This window comes from Siphateles boraxobius, unplaced genomic scaffold (assembly GCF_051911475.1).
Source record: "Siphateles boraxobius isolate OS27281-9 unplaced genomic scaffold, OSU_SipBor_1 41, whole genome shotgun sequence".
Taxonomy (NCBI): Eukaryota; Metazoa; Chordata; class Actinopteri; order Cypriniformes; family Leuciscidae; genus Siphateles; species Siphateles boraxobius.
Genome location: NW_027509042.1, coordinates 38,115,065 through 38,135,219, shown reverse-complemented (window position 1 = coordinate 38,135,219; position 20,155 = coordinate 38,115,065). Strand labels below are relative to the sequence as shown.

General features: G+C 40.8%; 1 protein-coding gene across 11 annotated transcripts in view; it reads left to right on the top strand.

Moving 5' to 3' along the window:
- Positions 1-600: 600 nt before the first annotated feature.
- Positions 601-20,155, top strand: part of kcnh7a (potassium channel, voltage gated eag related subfamily H, member 7a) — a 129,800-nt gene continuing 110,245 nt past the window's right edge. For 4 of the 11 annotated variants that reach the window (XR_013193055.1, XM_077199478.1, XM_077199473.1 and 1 more), the window contains exons 1-2: positions 642-1,072; positions 2,612-2,842. Coding sequence is in view for 10 of the 11 variants with exons in the window: in XM_077199478.1 (XP_077055593.1) it covers positions 997-1,072; positions 2,612-2,842 (307 nt within the window). In the remaining variant the exon portion in view is untranslated. Of the gene's footprint in view, positions 1,073-2,611; positions 2,843-20,155 lie in introns of all 11 variants that reach the window. The other 7 variants (XM_077199476.1, XM_077199472.1, XM_077199471.1 and 4 more) reach the window with 5 other exon arrangements.

The window sequence follows — 20,155 nt, the reverse complement described above, 5'->3', positions numbered from 1 at the left end:
TTAATAAAGAATTAGCTTATAGGTGATAGGCCTACTGTGTTAGATATCAGTCGTCCAAATTGGTTTCTTAAACAAAGAAACATTTGTTTTTTCCCTTTAAATTTTCCTTATTTCTTATACTTCACCCGACTTTCTTTTCTTTTTTTTTGCTTTCGTAATCTTTTATTGAAAGTAAATTTGGCCATTTTTTGCTATTATTATCAAGGCTGTTAACACATTTATGTTGCCTAAATTAGCCTAATGTGAAATCTTCCTCTGTTTCTGTAAGTTTATTTTTAACTTTTTATAGGAAGAACGCTGTCGAGATTGATATCATTTCAATAGTTTTTCCAGCACCACGGACAGTCCCAAATTTGCCACACATACGAATAAGCACTTTGAAAGGCCGAATCCTTTTACTATTAGGCCTACTATTGTTTGGTAGGCTACGTTAAAGTTTTGCCATCGCCTTTTATGCATAAACACTCTTTAATTAATAGATCTAAAGCACACTGTAATTGACCTGTCTAATTTAGTCGCAGCCGCTCTTAAGTTCACTGTCATGGAAATCCTACGTGTTGTGTTTGACGTGGTTTGCGGATAGCGATCCGTGTGAACTGTGCCCTCCTCCAGGGCTTCTCTCGCGCAACACAGATACCGTTTCCTCGCGCATCTCCTTCTTGCAGTGTCGCGCGAGGGCCCCTCGAGGAGAGACAGACGTCACTGCTGTCAGTTTGTGGCCGTTCGTCACATTGGTGGGTTTCAGTTCGATTGAGATGCTGCTCAAAGCAGAGCGCCTCGCTTTCTCGTCTTTCGTTTTAAACAACGACTAACGGCGAAGACCAAAACGGGAATGAATAACGGAAAGCGACAATCTAGCGGTGGAAAGAAGGAGATGACGTCGCCGGAATGATCCCCAAAGAGACGCGTTTCCTCGCGCTGCGCTCGTGAAGCTCATTCAAAGGATTCAAAGGGGCGCGCGATCGAGCGTATCTCGCGCACAGCCAGCCGTCAATCATGCCCGTGCGACGAGGTCACGTCGCGCCACAGAACACATTTCTCGGGATTATTATACGCAAATTCGAGGGTCAAAGTGAGTGTCATCTTCCAGATGTTCCAGAAATCTTTGTTTACTTCATTGCAACACTAAAAGCTGCATGTGGGGCGATTCAGTCGCGGTTTTATGAGAGTGACCTCTAAATAGTGAGAATTTACCTAGTCGCACTTACAGTAGCCTACAACTTGTTTAATCATTTCTCCGATGTCCAAACTTAGAAATGGATACTTTGATTTATTAGTGCTGTACTGTTATCGTTTGCCATTGATATAAACATTGATTAGTTAAGTGGTTAACAGCGCAATAGATTTTGGATAGTGTTTGGAGTCTTTCTCCATTAGACGTTATAGGGAGGAAACTGTAAATTAATGTTGTTCAGTGTTCGGCTAACACCATGTCAGCATTTGAAAAATTAACCGTTTGTGATGTGTTAGAGTGTTAATGTTTACTCGCACTACCACAGGCACTCAGTTGAGTTGTCCACTGCCAAAATCTTACTCTTCCATGTGTTACTGTCTCTGCTGTTTTTCTCAAACAAAACTGTTATAGAAGGACCGTTTCTGGTATACAACATGGAGGACACAACCAAGCATAAAGGTTTTCTTTTGACTAAAAATAGGCGCTAGCTGTTAGCTTGAGACCGTTTTGTGAGTCTGTACATTTGTTGACATGGCCATATGAGGAATATTCTGGGTTCAGGTAATCTCAGTAAGTGTTGATTGCCAGATTTACCACAAACATTTTTTTGTTGAGAATTTAAAAGAAATGTCAGAAACACTTATTTAATCTTGTTATTCATACAATTTGATCTGTAAATCTGTTTAAATAATCTTTACACTCATTTCAGGGTTTTAGGATTGCATTGTAATGGTGATACATTTGGGAAAATTAGACATTCTTTTACAGGGAAAAAACTTAATAAACAATTGTGTTTTCACACTAAAATCATGCCAACAATGCATATTGTGTCTATACTTTTGAAACGGTAAGTTTTCTTTGTACGAATTAGACCTATTCACTTCTAATTTACAGTAAGGGGCTCGCTGTAATTCCGATTTTAGTTTTTTTTTAAACAAAAGGACATAGAATATGTAACCAGCATTATGCCAACAATTCTGTTGATTGAGATTAACATAGTGAACCCTGTATATTCCTTTAAATTGTTCTACTTTTATGTTTTCTTGATGCAGTGAGGTTTATTTCCATCCTGCATGGATGGCAAGTTTATATTAGTTGTGTACAAATGCTAAAAAAAAACTCTGTTGTTTGTGCTAATTTCCTCATTAGTTCGAATAACAGAATAGCAGTTTGTCAAGAATCACATTGCAACGTCATAAAATTCGGCCTAATTACTCAAATTTACAAACTTTACAAATTTAATTTACAAATTTTGTGAAAATTTTCCTATATTTTCTAATCTAAAAGTATACACTGCCAAAAGCACAAGTGCTCCTATAAGGCAGTATAAGTAACACTTTTATAAAAGCTTTAAGAATGGTTTACTATATCCTTTCACCTCAGCTCCCTTTACATGCTTTATTTATCCCAATAACTCTTTTCTGCCCATTTCTACAGACAAGAGATTTGTCATAGCAAATGCACGTGTCCAGAACTGTGCCATCATCTACTGCAATGATGCCTTCTGTGAGATGACCGGGTTTTCCCGGCCGGACGTCATGCAGAAGCCGTGCACCTGTGACTTCCTGCATGGACAGCTGACCAAGCGGCATGCTATTGCGCAGGTAGCACAGGCTCTCCTGGGCTCGGAAGAACGCAAAGTGGAGATCACCTATCACCGCAAGGACGGTGAGTGTGTGAGCTCTACATGTTTATAGTAGTTCAATGAACTTGAGAAAGTCTGTGGTCTGACTTTACTAAATGTTACTCTGTACATTATGTTTTGGTTAAAATAACCTCAGTTTAACTCTGGTGCTCTTTGCGTGTCAGTCAAAAATGATAGATGTTTTTTTTTTTTCAATTAAATGAATGTACTATATTTTAGTTCGAGTATGCTTTTTATTTAATGTATTTTTAGGGGATTTCTGGTACTTAATTATATTTACGCTGTATTTATAATCCATTTATTCACTTTTTGAGCGTAGACCTGAAAATTCAATTTCCAATTTAAACTGTCATTCTCTGAGATCTCTCGGATCTAGGCTATCTGTTGGCTGACCAATGACAGACAGGAAGTGAAACAGGTTAAAAACAATAATTTTTGAAATTCCATTTGGTGATGCTTTTGCGTAATGCATTCAAATCGTTTCATGCACAGCTAGCCGTGGATTATCTTGCTTATAACATGGTCATTTCTCAACATTGACAACTTAAAGTTGTTATTGATGTTTGCAGCGCAATATTTGACTGGAAGGGTACAATTGATGGTTGTTTTACAGCTTGTTAGATCGAGAGAATAAAGTAGCGCATAAGATTACATTTATTTGAATGAATGAATTGTAGCATTTATTGGAATTAATTATAGAGAGAGATGAGAGAAATGTACCTGCGCCTTTTCAGCGTCTCTCTCTCTCTATTAACAACTTAAAATTGCGTAACCCCCTTTTTGCTGAGAAATATAATGTAGTGATTCAATAGCAAAGCTATTATCTAAAGCTAAAAGTCGCAGGGCGGCGTTAAGTTTTTGTGCTCCTGAATGTTTCTGTGTGTGGTTAGTAAGCGATATCTCCACTTTCTGTGTCCGAGTAACATACTGTATGTGTGTGCGCTTCAGTGCAGCGCATTATGTGCAGTCTCTTATAGTGAAAAGCATATGCACTGAGGATTCTTTTTTATTTCCTCTATAAGAAAATTGTGATTGTGTATTTACTTTTTCGGTAAATACACAAATGTGCTGTTCACACAAGCAAATGTGTAATGCCTTTTTACTGTTAAGGGACCATTCATCTGCTCCAAAATACCGTTAAGCTCTGTGATGTCACTCATCTGAAATATCCTTTAAACGCTGCGCTGTTGTCTTCATCTACCTTTTTTTTAGACTTTAGTGACAGGCTTATCACACAGAATCTGTTTTTGCTCTTAAAAACAAAAGCTTAATATTATCCAATAGTATCCACCTGCGGAGCCATAACTGATGAATGGAAAAGACGCATTTTGAAAAATGTGGTGATCTTGATTGAGATTCGGCACAATGGGCAAAGACATACAACTTGCACATGTTTACACTGAAAAACAATTAAAAAGCAGCAGAAATTACTGTATATTGCATCTGAGCTTTATAATCGGTCCAAAGCAGTCTTCTTACGTTAGAGCATCCTCATTGGCTGTTCTACATTGAATTACACCCTGGGCGAGACCTCCTTCGAGCCTCCAATGAACACTATTTTGCACAAAATATGACAGTATATAAGTTATCAGAACTTAAATAAAAATACACTATATACATAAATATACAATCAGATATATAAAAAATTTGCAAGAGCAGAGAGCAACAATTACATAAATTTTAAGAATAAAATACAAAAATAAAATATAGATTAAATATTCTAAATAGCACAAATCCTTCATCACACAAACCGTTAGCCCCTTGGTTACTGCCTCGAATTCTATGCATGGCACACTTTTAGTTATGACTTGTTAAACTATACTTTGTCACGAAATAGAGTTGTAGCAAATAAATAGCAAATGTTCGTCTTTGAAACTACCTACAGATTTGAAAATTCCGTTGGCTAATTACAGGCCTAACGTGAACCCAACTGATGAAAATAAATAATAACTGAACTTGTAACAGTTTGTTGCAAAGCACAACATTATGGTGAAATTAGATCTTGTGTTTGTTGAGTTAAAACCGAATTGTATAAGCATAGCAAGCATCATAGCAAAAAGGCTTACAAACGTAAGAGTTATACCCACCAATTAACATTAGCCCTTCATTCATGACATTGATACTGTAATCATACAGACAGAACATAGTTGCAGATTCCCCCCCCCCCCCCCCCCCCCAACATTGTCACTCACGAGTCACGACCAGAAGTCAAGACTAAACCAATTCATCTTGGTGACCACATAATCGTTTTGTATTACATATTTTTATTAGCCATTTCACACAATTCAGAAAAACAAAAATGTGCAGGAACTGTAGGCCTGTATTTATAATATTATGAATGAAATGTGCGTTATTTGGAAGAAAGTCGAGGTGTGACTGAGTTTAGCACACTAATTCCATTAGAGTACATTGCTCTATACAGTGGATCCCCCCATGTCCGTTCCATTTGTGAGAGGTCCAGAGGTGAACTGTCCCCCACGCTCCCCCCTCCCCTTTCCCCTTCCCACACAGCTTCTGTGCACGGCACCTTCTCAGCAAGCATGGGCGCCTGCAGCTGCAGGGAGGCGCCAGTTTGCCAATTCCCCACACAGTGAAATGATAGATAATAGAAAACCGCTTCGCAGCGCAGAGGATTTTTTTTTTTTTTAATTGCTCGGGCCACCCCCCATGTGTCATGAAAAAATGCCGCCCTGGGCGGCTGCCCTGTTCGTCCGTGCCAAAAACCGCTACTGAGCATCCTGACCTTGTACAAGTTCATACAGGTAGTCTCATGCTTTGTTAACAAATGGTATCATAGCATAGACCTGATATACCAGTATTTTTTGAAAAGGCCTTATTCACACAGTAATTTACCAGTAAAGACTCTGTGTGACAGGGGCCATTTTCTTGCCATGTTAATTTACCTGGCATGTTATAGAGGGTATGCGCTTGACGTCACCGTCGGCCAGAGTGACTGCGGTCACGCCTACTGAGTGTCAAAATGACTGAGCCGGCAGCATTGGTTTTCAGCCTGAATGCCGCGAAAAACACACAAAACATATCTAAAATGGGAAAGACTGCACAACTAGATTTGACAAGAAATATGAGGTATATTTTTAAAGACTGCCGAAAGCAAATGGATGGCTGCAATCCACTGAAACAACCGGACTCCAGGCAGCAAAGGTGGATGTGCAGTTATCATTTTGTGTCAGTATGCTGAATTTGGGGTAAAATCATATCCTATATATTGTATTGTTATATATTGTATTGACAGCTGATCAATTAAATATTTATCATCTTATATTCTGCATAATTGGATGTTTGTAAATAAACACTGATAAAAAAACTACACAAGTTTTAGGGCTGGACAATATGATGATATATATAACATTGATATGAGTGATCACCTGGATTTAGACCTATACTGTAATTATATAAAGCATTCACAGGCAAATTTGCTTTATTTATTTCCCCGGCGTCGAAATCAGGCACATATAAATGTCAGGAAACACGATTCCTGGCTGCATGTCAATATCCATGGATCACTAGATCTTTGGTAAGTTGTAAAGAACACTACATTGATTCCAATCTTTAGTTTAAATTGATAATCGTTTGTTTTACTCACGTTTTCGCAGTTTCTCCTATTAAATCCAGTCATGCAGCAGCTCTTTTGCCTTCGGCTGAAGGGGCGTGTTCCGTCTGAGACGTCAATGAATACCATTCTATTGGCAAATCAAACAAACAATTGTTGCAAAATAAAATATTGCTGGTTCCTCTATTCATATATAATTTTTTGTAAACTGTCGAGTCAGCCAATTAAAAAAACAAAACAAAAACAAAGGAGAGAGTATTCATCAGGATACATAGGGCATTTATGCTCTGAGAGAAAAAAACAAAACTAATGTCCTCTACATTGGACAAAATGAATTGATGAGTGCCTGGAGATAATATTAATTAATACATTATTTTACATTATAACATTTCAGGTCGGAATCTGTTTTTAGAGTAAATGCTGAAAAAGTCCCCAACCCAAGATAATTTCTTCAGCATCTAGCATAACGAATCTCTTGTACAACTAAGCTTCCTTACAACAGAACAAACAGGCCCCCTGTCCACCCGCTGAGAATTCTCTCATTCAATAATATATTCAACTCAATATTCTTCTTCATCTCAATATTCTATACACTTCTTGTATTCTCCCCATCTCTCAAAAGTTGATTCTCTAAAGAACTATAATTGGAGACTTTATCTGCTTAGTTCAGTCTGGGCAAACCTCATTCCTTGTGCAAAGTCTCTTAACCACAACTATTACATTCACTCACAATTGAAAGTGTAATCTTGTAATAGTGCACTATCCAAACAGGGTATAATGCATTAGAGCCATCATATATCAATAATACCCTTTAAAAATTCAGTAGCAGTTTTAGAGTCTTTTTAATAGTTTCTAACTGCAGTGCTACATTTCATTCATATAGTCCTGTCAATCATAATGCTAGCAGCATAAAAAGCACCTGCAATTTATCTGACATCCCTTCACCATTAAACTCCCTGGCTTCATAGTTATGTCCCAGGGGGAACTTTGAGTTACTGTTTCTAGACCTTACTTTATTGTCAACAAAATCTGTCAACTCTTTTCTAAATGCCTCTTAGATATCATAAGAACTAATTGACAAGTCATTACACTGGTGTCCACCCTAGAGACCACATATAAATTCAGTTCTCTCTCTGAGGTGTAAATGAGGCTGCTCTCCTCTCGCTGAGACACAGCACGTTCTGGACCTACTCTTTATTTTTTATTGGGATTTTAGTGGCTTCTACTGTGAATGCATTAAACTGTGAACGATGAGCAGGATCTTATCCTAACGGAAGTTCTATTGTAATGCATATGTATGTATATCCATTTGTAACAGCTTCTTGAACAAGATAAAATGTTGGGTGGGGCTTTTTGTCCATTAAGAATTGATTGGATCATTGGATGGTTGTGGTTTGCTTTTGCTGCTATCTCATGTGAGTGACAGATTGTCCCTTTATGGCGCATTGGGAAATGTCTTATCAGTTAAACCAGAAACGTGTTTCTTTTTGATACTGGATGTCATGTAACATTCAAAATTATTCACTTTTAACCCTTATGTGCTGTTGTGGCTGTTTTCAGCCACTATGGGGTATTTTTGAGTCTTAATTTGGGCATAACTTTTCCGTGTTTCAGCAAATGGAATGATTTTTGGTGACAAATCTCATTTTTACACATATTTTGGAAAAATGCTTTGAAAATTTTCAAAAACTCAACAGTACAGTGTGGGCAAATTCACTACCCTTTCGTTATGTTAGTGGCTGAAAACAGCCACTACTTTAAACTGCTGTAAAAATGTATCAGATAAATATTTTTTTCAATTTTTTTTGCATAAATCTATTAATTAACCTCAGTCCTGATCAAAACTACTAAATTTTTTTTTTAATTCAGGATTTTAACTCTTTAATTGCCAAATTCATAAATGATGTCACTGATTTGTGAAAAAAAACACACAAAATGACTTATTTTCAATATAAAATGTGATTGTGGACTGGATTTTTTTTTAACCTTTTATCACAGTCTTGGACAAGTCAAAGATTAGAAACAACATTGGTTTTGATGCATTGTTAGTTTTTGTGCAGAATCAGATTTTAACTTTTTCTCCCTCATTTACTGTTGGTGGCTGTTTTTGCCCCATTGACCCATTATAACCACATTTTTTGATTGCAAAGCCATGTCACCATATAATCATGCATTTTTGATTGTTGGTGGTTTTCCCTGTTGGGAAGAGGTCAAATTTGTCATTTTTACTGTTGATAACCAGATGGAACCATTAACCCTTTAGATAGCCAAGTGTAGAAAAAAAGCTTAGTTTCTGGGCTTTTACATGGTTATATGGAGTATAATAGCATATTAATGTGTGTGTGTGTGTGTGTGTGTGTGTGTGTGTGTGTGTGTGTGTGTGTGTGTGTGTGTGTGTGTGTGTGTGTGTGAGAGAGAGAGAGAGAGTGTGAGAACTCACCTTGATGCGTCTGAGAAAATCAAAACATACACCTCAGCTCTCAGAACTACATGGAGTAAACGAAAACAAAGTGCCTTTTGATGATGAGAAATGCAGACTAAACAAAAACAAACCAAGTGGATTTAAACACTTGCATGCAAGCCTGCTGGTCATTTGATGGTGAGAAGAGCAGCAAGTAAAATGAGAAAGGGCTTGACTTGTAGTGAAGTTTTAGAGATGATTATGCAGCCTGAGCTCTCCAGCGAGTCTTCTCCCTCTGACACCACAGACTCAGGAGAGTCAGATCCTGATTTGGATGTGGCAGCCTCATCATCCTCTCTAGCTTCCAATGAAGGCGAGGAGGATTCGGAGGATCCTGGATCTGGGTGGATTGGGAGAAACGGCGAAGTGTGGTTTTCCACCAACGCGGAGACAACTCCCTTTCTTCAGCCTGCCAGAGGCGTGACTCCAGGGCCGACGCGCTATGCCATCGCAGGGGTCCAGAACATGGATTCTGTGTTCAATCTGTTTTTCACGGAGATGATTGACCTCATTGTCAGCATGACCAACCTCAATGGGCGCTGAACAATGAGAAACTGTGATTCTGGCCGGCTTCTACATGTCCAAAGGGGAGTCCACACATTCCCTGTGGGATGATCGCAGTGGTCCTGCGATTTTTAGAGCCACCATGTCCCTCTCAAGATTCCATGAAATCAGCAGAGCTCTGCGTTTTGTCAACAAGCTGCAGAGACCAGCTCGCCGTAGAGAGGACAAGCTTCCCCCGATGAGATCCCTGTAGACGCCGGCTAAAATCAGTAGCCCCATGTAGGCACGGAGATCTGTGGAGTCCACCCCGGCCCAGTTTCTCATTGTGCAGAGGATCCTGGATCTGGGTGGATTGGGAGAAACGGCGAAGTGTGGTTTTCCACCAACGCGGAGACAACTCCCTTTCTTCAGCCTGCCAGAGGCGTGACTCCAGGGCCGACGCGCTAAGCCATCGCAGGGGTCCAGAACATGGATTCTGTGTTCAATCTGTTTTTTACGGAGATGATTGACCTCATTGTCAGCATGACCAACCTCCATGGGCGCTGCACAATGAGAAACTGGGCTGGGAGAAACACGTGTGTGTGTGTGTGTGTGTGTGAGAGAGAGAGAGAGAGACTGAAAGAGTGTGAGAACTCACCTTGATGCGTCTGAGAAAATCAAAACATACACCTCAGCTCTCAGAACTACATGGAGTAAAGGAAAACAAAGTGCCTTTTGATGGTGAGAAATGCAGATTAACAAAAACAAATCAAGTGGATTTAAACACTTGCATGCAAGCCTGCTGGTCATTTGATGGTGAGAAGAGCAGCAAGTAACATGAGAAAGGGCTTGACTCTCTCTTCTCTCTTAGCTGTCCATCGTGTACGATGATGACGCTTGCTCCAGGGGGTGGGGGTGGGTTTAGCGACCTTGCCGCTGGTGCCACTTCTCGTGGGCGTTGAGTCCGATCCTTGAGCCGCACACTCGTCCGCAGATGGAGCAGGGGAAACCAGACACCAGGGGGGTACCAGCTGCCCACTGGTGTCTCTTGATGCGCCTCTCGGATCGTCGGTCTTGGTTGGTTTGATGTATTTGAGAGATTACAGTTGCACAGGTGACATGCCAGGCAGGTCTGTCGAGTGCCAGTGATTCAAGCTGCGTGGGGGGAATGTTCGCTCTCTTTAGGATGTCCCTGGTGTAGTCCTTAAAGCGCTGCATTTGCCCTCCAGTGGACCGCTTTGCGCCCATTAGTTGACTGTAGAGGACTTGACGGGGCAATCGGTGTTCAGGCATGCGTATGGTGTGCCCTATCCAGCGCAGATGTTTTTTTGGCAACAGCTGCTTCCATACAGATTGAGTCAGTGTTGCTGAGGATGACTGTATGGGGGATTCGGTCTTCCCAGGACAACCTGAGGATCTTCTGTAGGCAGCGAATATGGAAGGCCTCTAGGTTGATGATGTGCTGGCGGTATGGGGTCCATGACTCTGCCCCGTAGAGCAGAGTAGAGACACATACCGCATTGTAAACAGCAACCTTGGTACTGACCTTCAGGTTACGGTTTTCAAAAACCCTGTTGCGTAGGCGTCCAAAAGATGATGAGGCTTTATTTATCCGGGTGTGTATTTCTTTGTCCAAGGAGCAGAATGAGGACAAAGTGGAGCCGAGGTAGGTAAAGTGGTCCACTTTTTAAGTGGAACACCGTTTATGTGAAAACTGGGGGGTGTGGGGGCGGAGGTAGTGAGATGGGACATGACCTCAGTTTTTTTAATGTTGACCTGTAGGCCAAAGGATTGGTACAGACGGGATATTGTGTTGAGGGCGTGCTGCATAGAGTCTGGGCTGTGAGCTAAGACGGCACAGTCATCAGCATACTGAAGCTCACAGATTTGGCTGGTCTTTGTCTTTGTGCGGGCTTGGAGCCGACGTATGTTGAAGAGGCTTCTGTCAAGTCGGTATTCCACATGGACACCGTCTTCATGTCCCATGACACGGTGGAAGAGGCAGGTGATGGCAGAGAGGAGGATGTTAAAGAGCACCGGAGCCAAGACACAGCCTTGCTTCACCCCAACATTTACCTCGAAGGACTCTGACTGGAGTTCTCCAGTGAGCACTCTGGCTTGCATCCCGTCATGCAGTTGCTGTAGGATGCGGAGAAACTTGGGTGGTACCCCAAGTTTGGAGAGGTGTTTCCAGAGCAGTTCACGGTTGATGGTGTCAAAAGCTTTGCTGAGGTCGATGAAGACAACGTAAAGGTCTTTGTGATGTTCTCGGCTCTTCTCCAACAGCTGCCTCAAGACAAAAACCATGTCTGTCGTGGATCTGGTCTTCCGGAAGCCACACTGAGTTTCCGGAAGCACAGCTTCCGAGATGTGATCAACCAGTCTGCTGAGCATGATCTTGGCCAGGACTTTCCCTGCGATGGAGAGGAGAGATATCCCACGGCTGTTGCCGCAGACTGCACGGTCTCCTTTCTGCTTGTAAATTACCACGATGTTAGCATCCTTCCAGTCCTGTGGGAGGGTCCCATGTTCCCAGATGTTTTGGATCAGGAGGTGCAGGCGACGCGTGAGGAGGTATCCTCCGTATTTAAAAACCTCTGCAGGGATTCCATCGGGTCCAGCGCTTTTGTTGTTCTTCAGCCCTGCAATAGCTTGCCGGAGTTCTGAGTAAAGGGGTGGGGTGTCCAGGTGCATGGTAGGTGGCAGGTCTGGGAGATTATCCAGAATATGTGGGTCGACAGGGTTGACGTGGTTGAGGAGACTGTCAAAATGATTTGCCCAACGGGCAAGAATCTCGTGGCGGTCCTTAAAGAGGATGGCGCCGTCAGCTGATCGGATTGGGGCAATCACCCGCTTCCTGGGGCCGTACAATGCTTTTATGGCATCGTAAAAGCCATGACTGTTGTTGCAGTCTGCCAGGTTCTGGATTTCTCGCGCCTTTTGCACCCACCAGGTGTCCTCCATAGTCCTGAGGGCTCGCTGGGTTGCTGTTCTTGCAGCAATGAAGGAGGTTTTAAGGGTGGGAGATCCAGGGCAGGACAGGAGAGCTTTGTGGGCCTCATGTTTGGTTTTTAGGAGTGACTGTATCTCAGCTGAGTTACAGTCAAACCAGTCCTGGTGGTGTTTCCTTGATTGGCCTAGCGCCTCTGTGGCTGCGCTATGAATAGCCTGGCGCAGTGCTGGCCAGTCGGTTGATTCCTCTGGGATCTTGTTGAGGTTTTCAGCAAGTAGCCGTCGGAGGTTATCTTTGGTGGTAAGGCTATTCAGCGCTGTACAGTTGAGTTTCTTGTTTGGAGCCATCCTCGGGCCACGGGGTTGAATGCTCATGAGTAGTTTGGATCTGACCATGAGGTGGTCAGTCCAGCACTCAGCTCCGCGCATAACACGGGTCGTAAGGACCTCTTGTCTGTCCTTTTGACGGACAATCACATAGTCAAGAAGATGCCAGTGTTTTGAGCGGGGGTGCTGCCAGGTGGTCTTAAGCCTGTTCTTCATCTGGAAGACGGTGTTAGTAATGACCAGCTGGTGCTCTGCACAGAGGGAGAGGAGTCTGAGCCCGTTGTGGTTCATTTTCCCCACACCATTCTGGCCAATGACTTTATTCCATACCCGGTGCTCCGTGCCCACTCTAGCATTGAAATCTCCCATGAGTATGAGCCTGTCCGTAGCTGGGGTTTTCTGTAAGATGGCATGAAGAGCTCTGTAGAAATCCTCTTTGATGTTGTGTTCGGCATCAAGAGTTGGAGCGTATGCACTGATGAGAGTGGCAAAGCGTTCCTTTGCCAGGGGAATGCGCCATGTCATCAGTCTTTCATTGATGCCAATGGGGGATTCCGAAATGCGCTGCAGCAGTTTAGACTTTACAGCAAAGCCAACTCCATGGTTACGGCGAGTGCCTTTAGGGACCCCCTTCCAGAAGAAGGTGTACCCAGCACCAACCTCTGCAAGGGAGTCCTCCCCATGTAGTCTGGTCTCGCTGAGAGCTGCTATGTCGATGTTATATTTTGCGAGCTCCAGGGCCACCAGTGCTGTCCTGCGATGGGGCCTGTCAGGAGTTTCAGCAAGGTCCAGCAGTGTGCGAACATTCCATGAAGCAATGTTTAACTTATTTAACACACACACACACACACACACACACACACACACACACACACACACACACACACACACACACACACACACACTTACCTGTAATTTGTTTTCAAATCAATAAGGTTAAGAGCATTAATTCATTCCGTTAGCTCTATCTCTACTGTTTGTTTGTTTTTGGAACAGGTGACATTTTTCCCAATAGATGCTTTCATGAGCGATCCATTTATAATGTTCAGCATTACCGTACATGTACAGTACGTGCCGGTGTGCTTGTTTGCGTTTATGTGAATAGGTATACATTACATTTATGAGTATCTCCTGTATAAGGTGAGGAAACTGTCTGGCTGAATTATTCATTGTCTGCAATCTCAATTTCCCAGCGCAGCCATCCAATGCACACACACACACACACACATACACACACACACACACACACACACACACACACACACACACACACACACACACACACACACACACACACACACACACACACACACACACACACACACACACACACACACACACACACTGGCTCTTTAAGGATAGTGTAAAAGGTTGGTTATTACTGTGCTTACAGGAGAGAAGAAAACACTGTTACACACTCACACATCGTATGGTCACCATGTCAGACAGCCTCTATTGAGCTGCTTCTGCCTACTTTTACCAAAAATTATGAGGGTTCAAACCTTGTAAACTCTTTGTAAGTTGTTTTGCTTGTTTGTTTGTTTGTGTAAGACATGGTGAGAAAATTTAGGCTTTATTTTCTCTCCAATTGTGTTCATTTTTAATTTTATCTAGAGTGAAATTCAAGGACTAATTCAACCCAACTAATTCAAAATGTATAGAATGAATTTGAATTTCTTAAAAACAAACATTTTATTGCTTTAAATAATTAAAATATCATGAACCTGTCAAACTTCACCCAAATCCAATGATTAATTCATGCTTAGAAACGTTAATTGTAGCAACTATCGCCCAGGACTTTTTGGAACTACACTGAAAAAAAAATCTTAATCTAAAAATGTATTAACGTCTAAATTAACTATATTATTTAACATCACTGAATCAATTTTAATACATTGGTTACACTAAACTCAACGATTAGATCAGGTAGAAACAGCTCTTTAATCTTACAATTTACAAACTTTTTACAGTGTAAAAAAAAGCAACATGCACTTTAGCTAGCTCTACGATGGTCAGTGGGCATGTTGTCTGAGGGTGAGACAAATGAATGTGGCATGTTGTCTTGTAGGACTGTCACGGGTGGCTGCTGGAAGGCAGACAAAGGTGAAGAATAAAGTTTCTATACGAAGTTTAATAATGATGATAAAAAAATTATAATCAGACAGGAAGGTCATCACACACTAAATGCAACGTAGATCAAACAGAGAATGAATGTGAGGGATAAACTTGTATAGCAAACACAAACAAGGATAATTAATAGAACACAGCTCAAACCATTGAACACAAATGAGGAGCGGGAAACCTGAACAAAAGAACACATGATGAGAATGAAAACGAACTAAAAGTCCATGATGATGACACCAATAGAACATTATGGTGACAAACTAAAGATGAGTCCTGACATGTTAACAAAATCCCCATTTGACTGTGGAGCTCATGGGTTCAGTATCAGAATGACTATCTGTGTCTCTTTACTGAGCTCTAACACTTATCTGTTCAGTGCTTCTCTAAATCTACTCATGGTAATGACACAAGGTTTGTAGTCTGCCAGAAAGTATGTGTTGATAGGGATAAAACGAATCAGTGTTTCCACAAACACACTTTTAATATTCTTGTTCTTTTTGCAGAGTGCTAAAAGCATTCATAATCTGACAAAGCATGTTTAATTATTGGTAATAATAATAATAATTATAATGACTAGTGCTGATGGGGTTTGTTCTTGCTATATTGCTGTAGGTTAACAGTACAGCAGTGCAGTCTGTGTCTCTGTTCCCCTGAGTAGAGACTCCAAACATCATACCAAAAGCACAAGAGCTATAAATACCTCAGTCTGTGTGTGTGTCCTCCTCTCTCTTCTGTCTGTGCCAAAGTAAAACTGTAACTTTTAATCTGCTCATAATAGAAAGAGGATCTGTATCGACAGATTTCATTTTCATAGAATTAAGATACAAGATACAGAGGCACACATGCGAATAATTCCAATTGTATTAAGAAGTAAATCCAGATGATTATGTCTCCTAGAGGAACTGAATTTGGAAAAAAGTGAATAATTGAGCCAGATGTTGGAACGGAATTCAAATGTTTGAACAGATCATCATTATTTGACATTCATCACCTCATTTCTATACTAGTAGCATTTATACAGCCTTTGACATGGTTTTGTTCAGTCTTTAAAATGACTGGTACATGGAGCTGTGTGCTGACTGATGGAGCTGTGTTTTAATAAACACAGCTCATTAATCATATAGAGCGGCCTGCAGGGCAACATGACAGCATATGTCTATTAGTGAGCACAGTGCAAAGAATAAAAGAGAGAGAATCATGGGTCACTCTTTTCCAAACATTTCCTAATCTGACAATATACAGTCATGAGCAAAGACCATTTATTAACCCACAAACAAAAACCTCAAAAATGATACTTCACAATTTATAACTTTAATAAGGCAAGAACAAAAATTCTCGTGTTTATGGTTTTGTTCAGTGTGTTTTGATTTAGTTCTGTTCGGTCTCCCTGTCATGATTTTATCTGGTTTCCTAGTTATTTCCATCTGCTACTGAGTCCGTTCACCTGTTCTGTTTATTATCTCATTAGTTCTCCTTGTTATTTAAGCCCTGTGTTTCATTGTTCGGTGTAGTCAATAGAGGGAATGCACGTGACGTCACCGTTGGCCGGAGTGACTGCGGTTACCGACAAGTGGCAAAAAGACTGAGGGGCAGCATTGGTTTTCAGCGTGAATGCTGCGGAAAAACACACAAAACGCGTCTAAAATGGGAAAGAGCTTTGAGACTGACTGTACAACTAGATTTGACAAGAAATATGAGGTATATTTTTACAGACTGCCGAAAGCTACAGAACAGAGAAGCAAATAGATCGCTGCAATTCATAGAAACAACTGGACTCCAGGCAGCGAAAGGTGGATTTGCAGTTATAATTTTTGTGTCAATATGCTGAATTTAGTGGTAAAATCATTCTCTATATATTGTATTGTTATATATTGCAGTGACAACTCATCAATCAAATATTTACCACTGTATATTCTGTATAATTTGACATTTTTAAATAAACACTGACAAAAAACTATACAAGTTTTAAGTCTAGACGATATGATGATATATATAACATTGATATAAGTGATCACCTGGATTTAGACCTGCCTATATTGTATTTATATAAAGCGTTCACAGGCAAATTTGCTGTGTGTATTACCCTGGTGTCGAAATCAGGCACATATAAATGTCAGGAAACATGATTCCTGGCTGCATGTTAATATCCATGGATCACTGGTTCTTTAGTAAGTTGTAAGGAACACTATATTGAGTCCAATCTTTAGTTTAAACTGATAATCGTTTGTTTTACTTGCGTTTCCGCAGTTTCCCCTATTAAATCCAGTCACGCAGCAGCTCTTATGCCACTCAGTCCAGCTGAGGGGGGCGTGTTCCGGCGGGAAAGTGACGTTAATGCATTCCCTCTATTGTTGGTTGTATAAACATTCTATGCATTCGTTCAATAATTCATAAATAAATCCATAATTTCATGTAATAATTTGAGGTACAATTTAAAATGTAATTGTGATGTAAATTCATTTGTTGCTCTTTAAAACATAAGACGCATGAACGCATTACTTTAGAACTACCGAGTCGCCCCTCTATGGACTGATGATGAGCGGACGCCTCAATGGGCTCTGCTAAGTTGCATTTCAGTTTAAAATCATTGCTGTCTTAAGTCAAGCTGATGGTAAAGAGGATTTTCATAAAACTAAGGACTCAATGCCCTTTTTTCATAACAAGCAGCCAACGAGGTATTAGTTTCACTTGCTTAATGTATTAAAAGTGTAATTTTGTATCTCGTTTACATTTAGACTATGTATTGTATAATCTGCTGATGTGTTTGTACTATGTTCATTTATGAATACAGTTCTCACAGCGTAAGCCAGAAGAGCTGATAGCCTAGAATTAAACACCTGTTTTAAGGAACCAACCTATGTCTGTGTTGTCGTGAAGAGAGCTGTGATGGTGAGCAAAGGTGGCCTACATTTTGGAGCAGCCCTGGGTTTTGCAGTCCCCTTATAGGCTATGTATTCTTTGGCTGCTTATATTTTTTCCCCATTCATTTTCTGTTGCCTAAAGATTCTTTGTGAATATAAATCCAGAGGATTTATTTGCCAGTAAATTACTGTAAAAGCCCTTATCTAACAGTGTAAATGTCTAACAGTGCATCTAACCACATGGCAGCAATTCAATGCATTTAGACATGTAGACATGATCAAGAAAGATGATTTAAAGGGCATATGGCAGTTTTATTTTCAAAATTAATATATAATCTTGTATGAAAATACCATATGAAAAGTTAATGCAAGATTTATAATTGTAATGCAGGATTTATAATTGTTTTGCAAGACATAAGGGCACAAATTTAATAGAAAACGTGAACAGTTTCCTTGACGCTTTTTTTTCACGAGATGGAGTCGTTTGCCGAGCTCTGCGTTCGCTCAGTGCAGAGTAGGTTGGTATTCAGTAGCGGTCATGATTCAGTGTGTTTTCCGTGGTTATTGTATTTCAATTTATTATCGTCGTGGTAAATTATTGTGAATTATGGCCTGTCAGGACATCTAGTCCACAGGTCTCCGAACAAGAAAAAGGACGGTGCTATCTTCCGTGCCTAGCTACGTTTTGTGCAGGTGAAGAGACGGGACTTCACTTCTGCATCTGCTTCGAAAAAAACAGTAGTGTGTAGCATTCACTTTAGACCGGATGATTATAATCCCGATGATATGACAGAGTTCAACATGGGATGCCGAAGCAAGAACCAAGTGAGACTCCGGGCTGGTGCGGTTCCTTCGATGCACAGTCACAGCACCTTTATAGGGTCCGCCCGGTCTGTTGTCAGCATGTGGTTCGGCCGCCGGCGGGAAACACGACGGTCATGGATCCGTCAGAGATCACTTATTGTACATCTGTTTTACAAAATGTGCCTTGTCCTAATCTAATTCATGAACATATCCTACATAAACTTGTCATGTAATGCATTTATGTGTTTGTTATTAGTCTGTAGCCAAAACTTAATTATAATGAATAAATTCATTTTCAATCTGTACAAAACCACTTTAATGTTTGTTTCTACATATAAAGTTTTTATACAGTAAGACAGTTGTGATTGTGGTTAGGCCTATTTTTTAATTCATTGTCACCAAGATGGGACCATTTAAAGCCTTTATAAAGTCCCTCTTCCTCTGGAAACTGTCTTCTAATGGCTGACACAACACATGCAGAATGTGGCATGGCTGTTGGCGTTAGACGGGCTTGTCCGAGTATTTACTGATCTACAAGGATATTCACACACAACCATCTCTAGGGTTTACAGAGAATGGTCCAAAAGAGAGAAAATATCCAATGGGCAGCAGTTCTGTAGGAGAAAATGCTTTGTTGATGCCAGAAGTCAAATGAGAATGGCCAGACTGGGTCGAGCTAATAGAAAGCCATCTTCAGATGGCGTAAAGTCAGAATTTGGCGTAAATAACATGAAAGCATGGATCCACCCTGCCTAGTATCAACCATTCAGGCTGCTTCTGGTGGTGTAATGGTGTGGGGGATGTTTTCTTGGCACACTTTGGCCCCCTAAGGACCAATTGAGCGTTGTTTAAATGCCACAGCCCACCTGATTATTGTTCCTGACCATGTCCATCCCTTTATAACCACACAGTACCCATCTTCTGATGGCTACTTCCTGCAGGATAAAGTGTCATGTCACAAAGCTCAAATCATCTCAAACTGGTTTCTTGAACATGACAATGAGTTCACTATACTCAAATGGCCTTCACAGTCCCCAGATCTCAATTCAATAGAGCTCCTTTGGGTTGTGGTGGAACAGAAGATTTGTATAATGGATGTGTGCCCGACAAATCTGCAGCAACTGCATGATGCTATCATGAAATATTGGACCGAAATCCATGTTTCCAGCACCTTGTTAAATCAATGTCTTAAAGAATTTAGGCAGTTCTGAAGGCAAAAGGGGGTCCAACCCAGTACTAGTAAGGTGTATAAATGAGTGTATTTGCTATTGCTAACACAATCTCAATTTATTTGTTATTAAAAACTAATTGACTTATTCAAGAACAGCTTATATAGTTGACTTGAGTTGAAATCACAATTTGTTAAATGTTACATACAGAACCAAAAGAGCACCCTGAAGAGAGGAGGATTGTGTGTAATGTATTTGCAACATGGAAACGTACAAAAGCTGAATGCAAAAATGCAAGAAATGGGTTTAGCTGAATTGTATTATTTATTTTATTCTTGTTGAATGAAATCCTTTGCAGCAGGGAATTTGCCAAGCCAGCAGTGTAGGATAATAGTGCCAATGCTCAGACAGGAAGTCTCAGAAGAATTATGCAGGGCTATCACATTCTACTGCAATATAAATGCTAAATAAGGCATGACCATTCTCATGAGCACCTAACAGTGTGTGTGTGTGTATGTGTGTGTGTGTGTGTGTGCGTGCGTGCGTGCGTGCGTGGGTGCGTGGGTGCGTGCGTGCGTAATGGA